This window comes from Pelodiscus sinensis, chromosome 7 (genome assembly GCF_052426305.1).
Source record: "Pelodiscus sinensis isolate ZL-2025 chromosome 7, ASM5242630v1, whole genome shotgun sequence".
Taxonomy (NCBI): Eukaryota; Metazoa; Chordata; order Testudines; family Trionychidae; genus Pelodiscus; species Pelodiscus sinensis.
The window spans coordinates 4,307,745-4,325,735 of NC_143058.1; the positions used below are offsets into that span (position 1 = coordinate 4,307,745).

Below are 17,991 nucleotides of genomic sequence, written 5' to 3' on the forward strand. Positions count from 1 at the left end.
CGCTTTCAAAGTCATTCCAGCGGGCGGCTGCTGTTGAGCCGGATCTGCAGAATCACAGTTGGGTCATGGCTCCTTCTTGAACTTGGTGGGCCCTGTGCTCTCAGGTGGATTTGCTTGCCTGAGGCTCGCAGCAGCCCTCAATTTTAGGCAACTAGGGCACCAGCTTGCTGTTTGTTGAGTTCCTCTCAGCACTGGCCCGTGTAAGGTACAGAGGGAGAATCTACTTCAGTCTTTTCCCTCAGTGGAAACGGGGAGTGAGTGTTTGGGGGGAACCCACCCTCTACTCCGGGTTCCAGCCCAGGGCCCTGCAATGAGAGTCTCCAATACCAGCTGCGAGACAGCTACAACACCCCTGGCTACTTCTCCGCACCTTCCTTTCTCAGGCTCGTCCTCCCAGTACCCTTCAGGCAGCTCTTTCCTCCGTCTTCTCCGCTACTCATGCACCCTGCGGGAAAGCTCCTTTTAAATCCCGTCTCAACTGGCTCTTTAATTGGCCCCAGGTGTTCTAATCAGTCCAGGCTCACCTGACTCAGCAAGCCCCCTCAATTAGCCCCAGGTGCTGAACTGACGCTGCTGGTTCTAGACGAGGCCTTGCCAGTTACCCTGGGAACAGAGATTTTCTTAGTCTGAGGCTAATCTCCCTCCCTCCCATTACATTTTTGTACCCCTCCGACCTGACTCTGTCATATAATATTCAAAGTCTGATTCTTTTCCCCAACGACACAAACTGAGGCCGTTATTACAAACACGGCACCAAGGGGGTTAAGACTCCACTTACTTGACCATAAACTCTTGGGGGCAGGACCTATCTTTGTGTCTGTACAGCAGTTACCTCAGTGAGGTCTTGGCCCATGTAGGGCTCCTAGGGGCAGCAGCAATACAAATAATAAACAAACCCTACCATCCAAAGTTCTTGTTCCTCTTTTTAAACATTAACATATTAACCCTTGTGCGGCCTTCTGGGGACTCAAGTGAGAGAAGCTTGGAGCGGAGGTAGTTTAATCGAGTGCAACCCCTAGTTCCCTCTGAATAATGCCTCCAATGGGTCCAGATTCTTACTTATAAAGAACTTTGAGATCCATGGTTGAAATAAAAGTTCTACGGTGGTCACTTAGCCAAGTCCTGCAGTCCTTAAGGGGGCAAATCTTCCCCTAAAATCAGTGGATGCTTTGTTGAGGAAAATACAGGATTCGCTTCTTAACATGTAAGCGGAACGCCCCAAGGATTACAAGCAGTAACAATATGTCAGGGTCCTTGGCTTCCAAACTTCTTTTTGAAACAAAAGACTGGTCTCATCTACAACGCATCTCAGCATTATAAATCTGTTTTAAAGGGGAACCGTAGTTTTAGCAGGTTTAAAACTAATAAAAGAAAGTTCTTCTTCACACTGCACACAGTCAACCTGTGGAACTCCTTGCCAGAAGAGGCTGTGAAGGCTAGGACTATAACAGAGTTTAAAAAAGAGCTAGATAAATTCATGGAGGTTAGGTCCATAAACGGCTATTAGAAATGGTGTCCCTGGCCTCTATTTGTCAAAAGCTGGAGAACGATGGCAGGAGACAAATTGCTTGATCCTTGTCTTCGGTCCACCCCCTCTGGGGCACCTGGTGCTGGCCACTGTCGGCAGACAGGCTACTGGGCTAGATGGACCTTTGATCTGGCCAGGTATGGCCATTCATATGCTCTTATGAGCTAAGTAACTAAATGGTTAATGTAAAGGCAAACAAAGGAGGGATGTAAAATCTGCTGAAGATGTTAACCGGCTATATGTGCAGCGTGGTGGGCCCAGGCAGGCTGCTCCAGGCTGGGTGCCGGTTAACCAGTAAACAAAGGGAGGTTTAAAGATGTGGACTAAAAAAGACTTTTTAAAAGCTGGATTTCAGTAGAGCAACAGTGCACTCCAAGAGGCTGTTTGTAGTAGTGCAGACTAAAATGAATGCTATAGCATTAACTGGTATTAATGGGCATTCTGCATTAGTAAGGATTACACAAAGTATACACTAGTCCTTCATTTAAAAAAATGTTTTTTGCACTCGTGGAATGCGCCAAATTAGCCTTCCCACAAACTGAAATACCATTGGCACCACTACAGAACTTTTCCCCATCAGAGCTCTTGACAAGCAAGACTAGACTCCTCCAGCCACAAAAAATGCATCATGGCATGTCTCCTCAAACTGCTCCCCCACTCATGGGCCTAACGCTGCCCTGGAAGGAAGCTTGTAAGGTGGAGGCAGAGTTTTCTCTCCACTGCCCGTTCAGATTGGACTGTCAGCTGAGCTAACGGGTTCATTAGGGATGTCTGGATGCATCCAAGAGCACACCCAGCAGGAATCAGGTGCCGGGAAGGATGGGGAACAGTCATTCGTTTCAAGTAAACCAAATAGCAAAGCTTTTTCTGTGCATGGTTACTCTCCTTTCTGCTGTATCCTCAGCAAGTAAAATATGCCACCGTCAGAGCAGCCGGTTTACACGAGACTGAATTCCCTTCTCCCAGGGAATGGAAGTCACATTACCATGCAGTATGATCAGTGCCATCTCCCCAAGACATTCAGTAAGCAAACAAAGACTTCTTCCCTCCTATTAATAGAGATTAGTTCCAGCTGGGTTTTTATCAGAAACTCATAATGGATTCTATCTTCTATAATTTCATAAATAGCATTAGGAATGTATATAAGGCAGCGGCATCATTTCCAGTTCCTACCACTAGTATATCAATGCCATTTCTCATAACTTTATCACAAACCTCACATGGCTACGTCTACACTGGAACCCTTTTCCGGAAATGCTTAAAACGGAACAGTTTTCCGTTATAAGTATTTCTGGAAAAAGCGCGTCTACATTGGCAGGATGCTTTTCCGGAAAAGCACTTTTTCCAGAAAAGCGTCCGTGGCCAATGTAGACACGCTTTTCCGGAAAAAAGCCCCGATCGTCATTTTCACGATCTGGGCTTTTTTGCGGAAAAGACTACTGTGCTGTCTAAACTGGCCCTTTTCCGGAATAGTTTTTCCGGAAAAGGACTTTTGCCCAAACGGGAGCAGCATAGTTTTTCCGGAAAAACACTGACAATTGTACAGTAGATCGTCATTGCTTTTCCGGAAAAGCAAGCGGCCAGTGCAGATAGCTGGCAAGTTATTCTGGAAAAGTGGCTGCTTTTCCGGAATAAGTGGCCCAGTGTAGACACAGCCATGGTGTTTCACGTAAGAATCTCAGCGCTCATATGAAACAAAAAGTACATTTCTAGCCCCCAAGAGTTCCGCGGAAGTTTGAAAATATGACCCAAATGCACTCATGGCGAAAGGGAACCTCTCCCCCGGCATCTTGTATCTCACCACTGTGGGGGGGTCTAGCATGATTTCTGAACAGTCCATCAGCTACTTATGACCAGGTATATGCAAAGTTTACAGGGACAGTTCATTAATTTATAGACAGCCTCTGCAAACATCCCATCTTGGCTTGCGATTTAACCAGGTCTCTTACTCAAAGCAGGGTTGGAGGTGGGTTAGTACAGGAAAAATCCATGTATTTAAAGGGGTGAGTGGTATTTCCTTTTTGGAGCTGCAGCACTAGGTCAATACTCAAGAATAGCACGGGTGTGGGGGGAGGAGAGAGGTTGGAAAGGCCTGAGCGATGGAACCACAACTATTCATTAGAGATCCCATGGCAGTTTCTACCAGGAACACTAGATTCGTGTAAGCTCCCTATGGCAGGACCATCTTTTTGTCCTGTTTGTACACCATCTAGCACACGGTCATCCTGGTCCACAACTGAGGCTTATAGACTCTACAAGAATACAAATAATGGGCCAGGCTATTTCTTAATGAGAGCAGTTACCCTGTGCCTGTCTAAAGATTCCGCTGTAGTTTCACTAAAAACAGTACTTCCCCTTCTTGTTTACAACCCTATTTTACAGTGTTCCTGGCTACAGTTAAGCCACTACCAGGTTCTACCACGTGGTGTCCACTGTGATCCCAATAGAGCAGTGGATTTCGACTTATCAACCACCAGGGGTCACACCCGCACTACCTGCATGGCCCTGAGGATGTCACATGGACCGCAGCTGCACGCTGATTGGGTCACAGGTGGAGAACTACTGCTGCATAGCCATGTGGGAAGTGCTGCAGGGTCCCTGCTGAATGCCGCTGAATTTCTGTAGCATCCTCCTTGCACAGCCTCAGCCATCTTTGTGAGCGGCTCACCCATGCTGCTTAGCGATGACAGGAGAAGCCGCTGGCGTGCAGGGCTTTTCAGCACGTTCAGGCGACAACGGACTGAATTAAAAAGCTGCTGCTTATGTAAGAAAGTTGTCTTTAATTTGAAGTTATGCAAAAACATGTCTGCTCAGAGCTTTTGGCCGCACTGCAGAATTACCGCTAGCCACAATTTTGTACATAGTCCCTGGTCAGCTTCCAGATCAGCAAGTGGCGTCTGTCTCCAGTTCTACTTCACATACACCTAGTAATCTTCACAGATTTCCTGGCGGTACCCCACTTTCAATATGGAGAAACTTCAAGGCACTCCAGTATAATGAATGGCAATGGGTCCAAGAGGAACAAGATAGTAACAGGAGTGCTTTGGCAGACTGGCTATGCCCTATCTAAAGAGGAAAATTAGACTACCAGTTGGAAAGGGAACTATACTGTTGTGCAGGAGGCACCACACAAACCGGGGTGAGCGGACGTGGAAACGCCTGACGCAAGGAGAGTTTGGCTGAAATGGGCCTTCTTAAATCATCCCTTTCCTTTAGTCCCTGCATCCCTGTCACCCATGACAAACCACTGGGCTAGTCTCAAGAACTATGAAAATAAAACCAGGCATATCCGAACTGTGGTGAGTAACACATTTCATCATACAGCGGATTTTGCTTCAGGTCCCCGCTGCAAGACAAGATTGTTCTCCCCCCCTCTCCTCCCCCAATCAAATTATTTTGCTATTTCCCAATGGACAGCTGGCAGGTGAGTCGATTGAACAAGAACCCAACTGGAGAGCTGTCAGGCTATTTATCCCAGCACATCTATGTGCAAGAGGGGCTCCGTGTACTAGTAGCCACAAGCCTACTTGCCTTGCTGCAAGTGGAATTCTAAAGTGCAGGCCTGCTGGTCAACACCCCCTGCTGGACACAGCCCTTCATTTCTTCTTCGGGAGGAGGTTTAACACTCCCAGCTGTCTGACGCAGGCATCCAGCTGTCTGTCAGCTTCGGTGTCCTCCAAAGACTTCACATTAGCTTGCCCAGCACAGTCCTTCTGCAAGCAGAGCAGCTCCTGATCAGCTGTGGAGAGGAAAGGCAGTCGTTAGGCCCTTCCTTCTTCAGGCAGATTGGTAGGGGTAACTCTCGGGGTAATCAGGGGAGGGGAATGTTGACAGAGGCAATCGGGGAAGAGTGCTCAGAGCTGGAAACCACGGCAGCCTGGGTGTCCTTTCTGGCATGAGGCTGAAGGACAATTGCCACAGCCACTCGTGGAAAGACAAGCGTCCCCCACCCATCCCGGTACTGCCAAGTAGCTGCTCATGAAGACGTGAGCTGAACTCCAGGCAGCAGCCGTAATGATGTCAGAGGAGCTGCACACCAAGGAGAGCTGCTGTGCTAGAAAGTATCTCCCCAGATGAATGCACCCAACATGTATATGGCTGGATGCATGATCTTTTCCACCCAGAAATGGCTTGATCTTTGGATTTTCCTCGGATGGCCACCAATAGCCTGTTCTAAAATTGAAAAATTGTGAGTAGCTAATGGGTCTTGACATGCAGGGTGCATATCTAAGACTGCCCCGGACACCAATGGGTCTTTGGGGCAAATCAGAGAGTGATTTAAACAGAGGAAAAGTCAGTATCATTTTGTAAGAGAATCAGGTTAGTGCCTAACTACCACTTTGCCTTTGTAAAAAATGGTAAAAAGCAATAGGCCATTTAGGTCTGCAATTTCAAGACACTTGCGGCTGACTTGTCCACTACAAGCAATACCTTCCACGAGAAGGGGTACAGACAGCAAAGCCCTATCTCCTCAAAAGAGTGAGTTCAGCTGACCCATGGATCAACTGGCCCCTAGTTGGGGGGTACAAGGTTGACAGGCTTTTTAAAAATTGATTTGCTAGGGACAGATCTTGACTTTTGGAGAAGACACTATCTTGGCCACATTGCGAACCACCGCTCTGTACATCCGACTCAGCCAACCTTAACACAGCACATCCATGGATTTGAAAAAGAAGTGACAAAGGTGTATATTGGTGTCAGGCCTAACACCAAAAGGCAGAGCCTTACTGGGCCTTCCAGTCTGGACATGGCTAAGTACATGGTCTCAAGGAGATCCTAAAACCATGTTATTGTATTATAATTCCAAAGTACTTGGAAGAATCACACTCCGGTTCTATCAAGAAAGGAGCCATACAGAATTCTTCTACAGAGACTAAATATGGACGTGATTAAATCAGACCCAAGCACCTCAGATCTTTGAGGAAGTTTCAATGTGGATCCAAGCTCTGTGCATTGCTATTATCATCCACAGGAGTTAAGATAGTAAGGGGACACTTCAAGTTAAAAAAAATATTCTTTTAAATGTTGTTACCAGCAATCTCCAAGAGTCCATTTTGGGGAGTCTTTCAGGAAGCCACAAAGGAGAGAAATTATGTTTTAAAGAAAATACTCTTGTGAAACTACAGAAATTGTCAGAGGGAATCAGGGACAGCATCATACTTGAACCTACTTTCAATTCAGTTTTTGAAAGTGACTAGGTTGCACAATGACAACATCAATTTAATAAAAATCTCAAGCTCAAGAATACAAATCTGCTTTCATTTATCCGAGCAAAGGTCAAAGTCAGTTACCTGCATGGCTTTCTGTCTGTGCCTCAGAAAGGGCTTTTTGGGTGGACTCCAGTACCTTAGTCAGATGAGCTTTCTCGCTTTTGAACATACGCTCTTTCTGATGAAGGGAGGCTATCCTGGTTTCTGATTCCGCTATCAACTGTTCCAATGTGGTAGCATCTGACTGCTCACTAAAAAGTAACCAGAAATAGAATTAACGTAAATTGACCCTATTCATTCAATTAGACATACACAAATCTTGTAGGAAAACAGGCACACAGGAATTGCCAGATTGGATCATTCTTGCCCAGTGTCCTGTCTCCAACAAGTGGCCTGTCCCAATTCTTCAGAAGAGGGTCTAAGAACCCTACAATAGATGACATGGGATAATCGGCCTTCCATTAGGTCTCTTCCTGGTATCTCAGAGTTAGAGATTAGACCAAGCTCTTGAAGCATGTGGCCCAATATCCCTTCCAGAAGATTTGGTATGGATAATTAAAACAACTCTGGATATCCTTGATACCCAAGTAAGTGTCCAACCTGTCTTTCAAGAGCAACAGTCTCAATGGAAAGGTAAATCATAGGATTCGTGGAGCTGCAACTCCCCCAATAGGCCGTTTGCAGTACTGCAACCCAACGTCCACACCACCACAGCGAGGATGGATTTAGCAGTTCTGACAAGTTCCATTCATGTTTATTTTTTTTTTCCTGTGTGAATGTAATTCTTGTGTGATGTGATGGAAAGACAGCCCTGCACACTGAATATCAGCAATGTGGGGCAGTTACATAGCGCTTCCTCTTCAAAGCTCTTGACAAACATTAATTAGCTGACATCCTCTACGCGGCCATAGACCCAGCAGACCTCACCCTTCCCCAAGAGCAGGTATGTCAGAAGAAGGTATTTTCATTACAGTAACATCCTTAGAGTCTCCAGTCAGAGCTCAGGGCCCCTTTGTGCTAAGGGCTGTACAAACAAAGGGGGAAATGAGAGTTCTGGAGTTGAAGAGCTTCTTAACAATGAGATACAACAGAAGGATGAAACTTACAGTGTTGCCTGGCGTGGCAACAATGTTTGTGTGCTCTGAACAGCCCTTAGCTTCTGGCTGGGGCTCCTATGTGCTACAATGATAATCGTATGCTTGCTTACATTCATAGACTCCTTTGCGGTTACAAAAATTGCAGATATCCTCAGATCTGCAGGGCTCTATTCATTCAGACTAGCTGCTCACACGACAGAGTGCCACATCTCGCTGTTATCACACATGGAAACATTCTAAAGGCATCACAGCGAAGACGGTCCCCAAGAGAGACTGGAAGGAGGATAAAAGGGTGACCTTAAGAATTTCGGGGGAGGGGAGAGGGAGACATAAGAGACAGCATAAGGGAAAGCACGGAGGTGCTTGTAGGAGACATCAACGAACGGGTTTGTTCTACGAATGGGTTGTGAGATGAGCGGGACTTGGCACTCATCTGGAGAGATCACAGCATGGCCCTGCTACAAAGGAAGGTGAGGATAAATACAGTGAAGAGAGCTGTTCAGATACTATCCTAACAGGAGTGAGGGCAGATAAGTCCCGTAGACGAATCATTTATATTGCAGTAGTGCCTACAAGGCCAGTCAACATCTAGACCTAGTCACTGGACACCCGCATAAAAAAAGGCAGCTCCAACCTGTTGGGGAAATCTCGCTCCCCTGGGGTACAGAGTCCCCAGAAGGATCCGAGGATGGAGGTCAAAGCAGTGAGGCAGGAGAGACATCTAGAAGGAAAACTTTATTATGCATGCATGCAGGCTGACAGCTACCAAAGTGAGAGCAGCAGCAGCCCTGAGAGAGAGTTTCAGGGATCCTTTATACAGTATGTTCAGACAGTTTAGTTGTTGATTGTTTTCTTTAACATATCAGAGTCTCAGCAGAAGTACTCTGAGACGTTTCTGTTCACACCAGAAGTGCTAGAAGTCAGTTTTACAGTACAAAGGCACATGAGAATCTGAGTGAGGAGTCTACAAGGCAAACTGTGACAAAGATAAGAGTTTACATGGCAATTTATGACAGACTAGGAGTCTCCATGAAGTTGAGATAGGAGGCATTGTAAGGGTCTTGATTAGAGTTCAGATGATTTCTCTCTGTTACAGGGAGAGAGGCCTGGATAACTTTTAGCCCTTCCAGCAGTTTTCTTTGAGAGAGTTTTGATTTCCTGCACAGTCCCCCCTTAGACACAATTGGAGTTATTTGATTTTTCTCCCACAAACCCCACAGGGTTTACATAGCAACATGATGGACGTTTGGGGTTTTTGTAGGGCCAGAATACAATAAAAGCACAGAGCACCACACACCAAACTAGGACCGTCGGTCACTGATGTGTTCATCTGAATGTGCCATTTTACTCTAAAATGTGACTGCAAAAATGGTACTGTGGGGCTCTGTGTGCACTCTCTCTCAGACAGTAGATCACACACACACAGCTTACAACTTATAGGATTTTTTCCCCCTGTCAGTTCAACACACACAGCCTGGTCTACACAGCACCAAATTTTGAAATATAGCGCTATTTTGAAACGTCCCTTGCTCCTCTTAGAATGAGGTTGACAGGGATGTTGGAATAGCGAGCCCAAAATAATGGGCTTGCTGGGAAGATGCAGGATAGTTATTTCAGGGTGCTCTGGTATCCCGGAATAGCGTTGCAGTATAGACGTATCCCGACAGTCATTGTTGGGTGGCTATGGCTTTCCACCTCAAATATCACAACTGGTAAAAGAGTTCTGAAGGCCAAACTCAGCCATCAGTGACACATCTGCCACTCACTGCATTCAGCAGGGCTGCTCAGGGGTAATTAAGTGCAACTTTGTAAACAATTCTGATGAACAAGATGGAAGAATCCGGCACTCCCTCTCCTAACTGTGCTGGCCTGGCAAAACAAGGAGGCGTTAAGACTTATTTTTGTCACTCCTCTGAGCAAGACAATTCTGTAAACTTGCAAGGAGCAATTTGAGCAACAGGAATGTGCCATTTGTACAGTTTCTTCTCCAAAGATGGCAGGTTAGAGATTCTCCAGGTTAGCGTTGACGCCTGATTGAACAAGCAAGCTAAGAAGTATTAACCTAACAGTTAAACAGGTTGAACCCAGCTGAACTGAGCTTGCCTGGCACAGCCGGGGAGAAAGTATGGGAAGATAGCGCTAAGTCTTTTCTCAACTCATGGGTATATAAAATGGACCCTAGTAACTTAGAGCCTGCTCAAAATCACATTGGCAACAGCAATCTCTTAGGGACCACTATAAAGACAGAGAAACCTGTGCTTAAGTCCTACCTGTCCCACCACCTGCCATGCCCTCAGCCCACACCCCTCCACCTTGACATGCCTCCTTCACCTGTTGGGAAAGGGAAGGAGAGAAGTAGAAGGGGCTGTGTACAGCCAGCTAGAAACGGATTTATGCCACCGGGAGATTCCCTTATTCTGGGGAAATCCCTGACTGACTCTTTAGGACAGCTTTCCTGCCACTTTGCAAGCAAGACAAAGCTGATACACAAGGAAACCAGGATCCGACACAGCATCTTTGCAAAGAAATGCAGGGAACTAAAAATGTTGCCTCCGAAATATGCTGTACATGTTCCCTTATTTAAAATGGCAATCGACCCCACTGGCAGACTCCCTCTGCAATTGAGGGAGAGGAAAGGGGAGAATTCTTCTGGCCTTAGATGAAAGCTTGTGACCCTTGCTGCAAATGGTAGAGCACATCAATGCTCTCAGACATTTCCAACGTGCCCTTTGCTGCAGTATTTTGATACATGAACCGACAAAGAACCTCTGAGGTCTAAGTGAATCTGATTGTTCCCGCCTACCATGCTTTAAAACGGTTGAAGAATGGAAGATTCATAGGGACAGTTCAAAGAAGAAGACAGCCTCCCAAGTTTAACATTGCATCATTAGTAGCCACTGGCTTATGCTAAGCCACAGGGTCTTGCTTTGTTTATATTGTGGGGAGAAAAAGAAACAGTTAGTCAAAGGAAACCAACCTCTCAGCAGTCTCCTAGTCCAGAGCAAGGGCCAGCTGGCCTTTAAAGCAGGACAAGCAATAGACCCGACAGAGTCCACTTGGCAATATCACCTCACTACCCAAGCAGAGAGAACATCACATACCTGCAGCTGCAACCCCAGCCCACAACTGAATCATTCAGGCACATAAAGGGCAGCCTTTGGGCTCTTGGCAGGTCACCAGCTAGCCCACCCCTCTGGTTGTTTTCTCTCATGCCCTGGTGGAAGAGACACTAATTGCTCAAATGCTACTATTTGATTTCATTTAATGAACCAGCTTAAGCTTCCAGCGTTCGTACTGTCCCTGTGTCAACGATATAACCCGCTCTGATGTGATACATGTACCGGTCTAATCACCATCTTTGAAGAGGCCACACTAGTGCCCTGCTAATCACTCTATATAGGCTATGTCTACACTGGCATGATTTTCCGGAAATGCTTTGAACGGAAAAGTTTTCCGTTAAAAGCATTTTCGGAAAAGCGTGTCTAGATTGGCAGGACGCTTTTCCGCAAAAACACTTTTTTTGCCAATCTAGACGTGCTTTTCCGCAAAAAAGCCCCGATCACCATTTTATCGGGGCTTTTTTGCGGAAAACAGTACTGTGCTGTCTACACTGGCCCTTTTGCGCAAAAGTCTTTCAGAAAAAGACTTTTGCCCCAACGGGAGCAGCATAGTATTTCCGGAAAAGCACTGACAATCTTACATGAGATCGTCAGTGCTTTTCCAGAAATTCAAGAGGCCTGTGTAGACAGCTGGCAAGTTTTTCTGGAAAAGCGGCTGATTTTCTGGAAAAACTTGCCAGTCTAGACACAGCCTATCAGTATATTGCAAGCCAAACACCCTCTGCTCGACCTGGGTATATCCATACCTGGTATCTTGAGCAATATCCTTTTTCAGTCTTTTCAGCTCAGATGCAACAGCCTGAAGTTGTTCTCGAGTCTTGTGTTCCTCCTCCAGTAGTGGATGCAAATGCACAATCTGCGCCACCAGAGGTAGACAGCTGTCTCTTTCTGTGGCGCTACAAAAGCAGAATAGAAAAGCATTGTTTCTGTTCCCAGTCACTGTTCCATTGACCACACTAGGTGTTCGTTATACATGGCAAAACTGCTTTAGCCCACATGTGACGGAGTGGGGAACTTATTCATGCCGGTATGTTGCAGGTGAGTTCTGCTGTCCTATAGTGACCTGGTGCATGTGCCTCAGTTTCCTGGAGCACTGTACCAGGATAGGAATTTTGGGTGTGATAGCCTCCCACACTTACACACTTACCCTTGTAATCTGAGCCCAGGAGAAAGTGAGACCAGGTGACAGCTTTTGCCTAGGAAGCAGGACAAAGGCCGGAGAAGGAGCCTGGCTGGGCTGCTGGAAGTGGGGCAGTCTGGGCTGGTTTGGGGAGCAGGAAGGGAGCCGGGCCCTAGCTTTCGGGGCCCTTTCCCAGAGATGGATGGTGCTGACGGCTTCTGGTTACTGTGCTGACAAATCTGCTCTACGCTGTGTCCCTGTCAACTAATAAACCTTCTGTTCTACCTGTCGGCTGAGAGGCACATCTGGCTGCAGTTGGGGGCGCAGGGCCCAGTGACTCCCCTGCCACGTGGCAGGTCTGGTTCCAGCCGGGCTGCAGTGTCCTGCCCGCCATAGCTGGAACTGGGGCCAGTGAGAGATAGCTTTCCTGCACGCTGGTGCCAGCCGGAGCAAATGAGGGTGGGGCAGGCCAGCCACTTGCCACCACATGGCCCTGCCAGAACTCACCAGGCCGCTGCCGCCACCACTCACCTTCCTGTCCAGCAGCAAAGTGAGCGGTTGTGAGCACTGCCGTGCGCCCCTGCAGGCGAATTGAGCAAGCCTGACATTTTTCTTGTGCACAGCCTCGCAGGCGGGCAGCTTAGAGGGAACCCTGGTGTGTTGTAAAAAGCCCTTTCACGTTCATTTACAGAAAGCTTCCTGCCAATCAAAGACCTTGTGATATGGCACTGACATTAAATCAACACACAGAGGTTTCTTACTTAACATTGCAGTCTGCAAGTCGTGATTAAAACATAAAGCTAACCACGATGCTGTTTAATGAGAAATGTTAAAAGACTTATTAGGAGACTTACTATTGTGCTATTTCTGTCTCAAGTCTCATGATCTCATCCTTCTCTGTGCTCACTTTCACTTCGCTCTCATGCACCTTGCCTACCAGGAATGACAGTAACATCTGGAAAGGCAAAAATAGGGGAAAAAATTCAAGTAAACACAGAACAAGCCAGACTTGCTAGGTGGAGTTTGAAAGCTCTGGTATTAGTCTCAAATCATAATTTTTTTAAAAAAAAATCTCTATTTTTGCCTTGAAGCCTCTAGTTTTTTCCTTTTCCAAAGTTGTGCTGGTGAAAATGCACCTTAATAGTCTCACTACCAATTAAAATTGAGACATCAGCAAAGCTGAACTTTACCAGCAGATAGCAGTCTCCTACTCAGATACCACGGGAAGATGGGAAAATATATTCTTCAAACACACAGAGCACTACGACTGGGGGTGGGTTGTCAAACTCTGTTTCAGAAAGCCTCTAGTGTCTGACATAGAAGACCCAACTCTGTTAGCCAAAACGATAGCAGGATCATCAACCTCTACATGTGAGCCAGCCACCAGCAAAGGGGGACAGAGCGCCACATGGAATGGGTGTGGTCGGTCACACCCTCATTAGTCCTGTGGATTTTTATTTCAATGAATATTTTTATAACATTAACTGCCATTAAACCAGGAGAAGTCTATGTCATGGAGTTAGCACGGGCTTGGGAGCAGGTCACCTCAACAGGGCCATGCTGAATGGCAACAGCAAGTAGAGGTGACGTGTTTTTGAGCACACTCGTCAGCCGGGTGCTAATTCAACAGTCAAGAGGCTGTTTAAACCACTAACAATAAGATTTGTAAGGAAAGCCACACACATATGGACCATAATGAAACGCATTACCCAGTTCACAGAACCTTACCTCTAGGTCCGCACTGCTTAGGTCAGAGAGCAAGTCATCTTCATCCCTCGTTAAGTAGGACTGTACCTTTTCCATCTCTGACACTGTAATAAGAAATACATAAGGGCTACGTCTACACCGGTTCTTGCGTTAAAGTAGTTGCACAAGAGAGCATTTATACTGGCATGTGCTTTTGCGCAAGAGCATCCATGCCAATGTAGACGCTCTCTTGCGCAAGAAAGCTCTGATGGCCATTTTAACCATAGGGCTTTCTTGAGCAAGAAATTCATGTTGCCTGTCTACACTGGCCTTTTCTGGAAGAGCTCTTGAGCAAGAGGGCTTATTCCTGAGCGGGAGTGTCAGAGTTTTGGCGCAAGAAGCCCCAATTTCATACCTTAGAACGTCAGTTTACTTGCGCAAGAACACGCGGCAAGTGAAGACAGACAGCAAGTTTTTGCGCAAGAGCGGCCGCTTCTGCGCGAGATCGCGCCAGTATAGATACAGCCTCAGTGTCATGCAGCAGCCCCCCCTAAGGACTTTTCAGCCACCTCAATGAAAGATAAGTTGGGCTGATTTTCCTGGCTCCAAAGAAGCTCAAACCACTGGGTCCTGGCAAATCATCCCTGCCAGAAACAACTTACCCTGAAGCTCATGGAAAGAACATCTGAAGAACAGATTTCTTTTGCTTTTGAAATTGACCAGATTGCACCAAGGGTCAGACCTTTAAACTACAGGCAGTCCCCGGGTTACATGGATCCGACTTACATCGGATCCCTACTTACAAACGGGGTGAGGCAACCCCGCACTAGCTGCTTCCCCCCAGCAGACCAGGGAGACGCGAAGCTAGCGCCCCCCCGCAGCAGACCAAGGAGACACGGAGCAGCTTTTCTCAGCAGACACCTCAGCTTGAGAATAAAGGACTGAGGGAAATGAGGTGTGGGAGATTAAAACTGAGCTCTGGAGAAATGTTTGGCTAGTGTTTCCCCTACAATATGTACCAGTTCCGACTTACATACAAATTCAACTTAAGAACAAACCTACAGTCCCTATCTTGTACGTAACCCGGGGACCGCCTGTAATTCCTATGAAAAGATACAGCAAAACCATCTTTAACCACAAGGACCCCACTTAGCCCTGCCCTCAATACACTCTCCAGTAGTAAAGTTTATGTATTTTCAGCAAAGTGCATCATGTTTGTTCACCAGGTGGCATGGCTGCTCCTCATTCAGTTACTGTAATTAAGGAAGTGCTGGTGTTCAAACAGGAAAAGAAATGACTAAATTCTTCAGTCTCACTTTTGCAGGTGCAAAATTCCCTAATCAATGAGTTTCTCTCAGGCTAAGGGATATAACTCGTCAGATCACTTGGTAAAGTAGTGGTGGCACATCACTGAGTAAACAAAATCCCTGCAGGTAACATTGAGCTTTCATGGCCTGTTGTCACTGACTTCAATGGGAGGAAGGCCTTTGTCAAGAACAACAGCCGAAAACATATTATCTTCTCTCCTCTAGAAACCTACCTGCAAATCTTTCCTAGGTCACCAGAAAAACAAGCAGTCCAGACTTAGCTTGGTCTCTAGTGGGTCATAATCAAATCCCATCAAAACCAGCCAGCCAAGCAGCCCGTCTCACTGCGCCCCTGCTGGACCAAGGCATGGGGAGAACTGCAGTCAGGCGGGATGCTGGAAAGAGGAGTAGGTGGCAGAAGAGGCAGAAGCTGGGGGAGACCCAGGGTTGGCCCCAGCTCAGCAGCTGTAACCCTGTTCCTTCAGCAGCCCCAAAGCTTCCCCTGCCTCAGCCAACCCCACAAACCCAGCTTCCCTTAGCTACCTCCTTACCTCCAAAGCCCCTCTATCCAAACCCCCAAGCTTCAGACCCTCGACCTCTGCCCTCGTCCTCCACCCCAACCCCCATATTCTGGTCCCTCTGCCGCAACCCTCCACTGACTTCCCCAGCCCCACACCTGCAACCCTCCCCCGCCTTCTCCCCTCCCCCCCCCGCCTTCTCCCCTCCCCCCACCAGCCCCCTCCCCCGCCTTCTCCCCTCCCCCCACCACCCCTCTTTCCTGCCTTCTCCCCTCCCCCCCCCACCAGTCCCCTCCCCTGCCTTCTCCCCTCCCCCCCACCCCCTCCCCCCAACCCCCTCCCCCGCCTTCTCCCCTCCCCCCACCACCCCTCTTCCCTGCCTTCTCCCCTCCCCCCCCCACCAGTCCCCCCACCCCCCCCCCCTGCCTTCTCCCCTCCCCCCACCAGCCCCCTCCCCCGCTCCTTCTCCCCTCCCCCCACCAGCCCCTCCCCCGCCTTCTCCCCTCCCCCCACCAACCCCCCTCCCCCGCCTTCTCCCCTCCCCCCACCAGTCCCCCTCCCCCGCCTCTCTCCCCCCCAGCCCCCTCCCCCAGTGGAGGACACGGGCCGAACTGTGCCGTCACTCACCGCATGCAAATGCCCATACGCCTAATTTGCATAGCAATCCCCCACCCCCACCGGAGCGCCCGCCGCGCGCGCCTCCCACCGTTTCAAACGCGCCGCTCGCAGTGACCTCATCGCCCTGCGCCGCGGCCGCCACCAGCGAGACGGGGCGCGCCTGCCGCTCCGGGGAGCCCGCCCTGCCGCTGGCGCCCCCTGCTGGGCGGCGGCTCACCCGCGGGCCGGGCGCTCTGGGAAGCAGCAGCCTCACCCCGCCAGTGGCGCACTGCAGCCCAATGGCGCAGCCAGCCCAGGAGCCTGCCCCCCGGGGCAATTAGCCCCCCTGCCCGCAGCCAGCCCCAGCACTTGGCAGTCGGCGGCTTGGCGTCACTCAGGCTTCCCTCCAGGTGTGGAATAAATTTTATGTGCACCAAGACGTGCAGATGTGCACCAATCGAAACACACGCTGCTGTCTGTGGGAGGCTGCAGGCACTGTTAAATCAGCTGACTCGCTCCTGGGGGGCACTCAGCTCACAGGGAACACTGGTTGCCTCCCAGACCATCCTGGCTCAGAGCCACTGATGGACCTATCTTCCAAGAATGTAGCTCTGTTATTTAACCCAGGGACACTTTTGGCCTTCGCAACATCCCCTAGCCCTCAGTTCCACAGGGTGACTGGGTTGTGTGAAGAAATCCTTTGAAACTTGCTGCCTATTAAATTCCTTGGGTGTCTCCAGTGCTTGAGTTACGTAAAAAAGAAAGTAACATCCCTATTCATTTTTGCACTGTAACACACAAGGTAGCCCGGCATTCACACCTTGCTCACTCTTGTAACCATCCCTGGATAGAGCAGTGGTGGGCAGCCTGCAGCCCACTGGGGTTCTACGTGTAGCCCACAAGACATTTTGTCTACTGTTGCCCATGCACAGGGTTGCCAGATTTCACTGGTTTCCAGCTGTGTATTTTTTTCTACCGGTATTAGAGAGGACATAAAGGACATGTGAACTGAGATGGGTACTGAGGGTGTGTCTAGACTACAGGGTTTTGTCCACAAAAGTGGACTTTTGTCAACAAAACTATACCTGCGTCCACACTACCGCTGAGTTCTGTCGACATAACGTCGACAGAACTCAGCAGTTTTGTCGACGCTGGTAAACCTCATTTCACGAGGCATAACGCCTTCTGTTGACAGAGTTCTGTCGATAGAAAGCGTTATTGCATGTAAACTGTCCTTGCGTCTACACTGCCATGTCAACAAAGCAGCTTGCTTTGTCGACAGAACTAAATGTAGTGTAGACGCTCTGTCGACAGAAGCTTTGTCGACAGTATTTGTCGACAAAACCCTGTAGTCTAGACACACCGGCTACGTCTACACTGGCCACAATTTCCGGAAAAGGGATGCAAATCAGGTAAGTCAGGATAGGGAAATCCGCGGGGGATTTAAATATCCCCCGCGGATTTAAATAAACATGTCCGCCGCTTTTTTTCCGGCTTGGGGAAAAGCCGGAAAAAAAGCGTCTAGACTGGCGCGATCCTCCGGAATAAAGCCCTTTTATGGAGGATCTCTTATTCCTACTTCAAAGCCCTACTTCAAAGTAGGAATAAGAGATCCTCCGGAAAAGGGCTTTATTCCGCAGGATGGCACCAGTCTAGACGCTTTTTTCCCGGCTTTTCCCCAAGCCGGAAAAAAAGCGGCGGACATGTTTATTTAAATCCGCGGGGGATATTTAAATCCCCCGCAGATTTCCCTATCCTGACTTACCTGATTTGCATCCATTTTCCGGAAATTGTGGCCAGTGTAGACGT

At 48.3% G+C, this 17,991-nt stretch overlaps 1 protein-coding gene across 7 annotated transcripts; it reads right to left on the reverse strand.

Annotated features, from left to right (window-relative positions):
* Positions 1 to 4,288: 4,288 nt before the first annotated feature.
* LOC102445901 (uncharacterized) lies at positions 4,289 to 16,341 on the reverse strand. Of its 7 annotated transcripts, none has more exons than XM_075933023.2 (7): positions 16,213 to 16,312; positions 15,301 to 15,462; positions 13,803 to 13,885; positions 12,929 to 13,029; positions 11,701 to 11,850; positions 6,820 to 6,989; positions 4,289 to 5,267 (listed from the first exon to the last, which is right to left on the reverse strand). In XM_075933023.2, exons 3-7 carry the CDS (start codon positions 13,875 to 13,877, stop codon positions 5,125 to 5,127), a joined length of 639 nt encoding a protein of 212 aa, XP_075789138.1. In that variant the 5' UTR covers positions 13,878 to 13,885; positions 15,301 to 15,462; positions 16,213 to 16,312; the 3' UTR covers positions 4,289 to 5,124. The 7 variants fall into 7 exon arrangements, with proteins under 7 accessions (XP_075789138.1, XP_075789139.1, XP_075789140.1 ...); XM_075933024.2 differs by having other exon boundaries at positions 15,301 to 15,422; positions 16,213 to 16,307; XM_075933025.2 differs by having other exon boundaries at positions 15,301 to 15,419; positions 16,213 to 16,301.
* Positions 16,342 to 17,991: the final 1,650 nt, after the last annotated feature.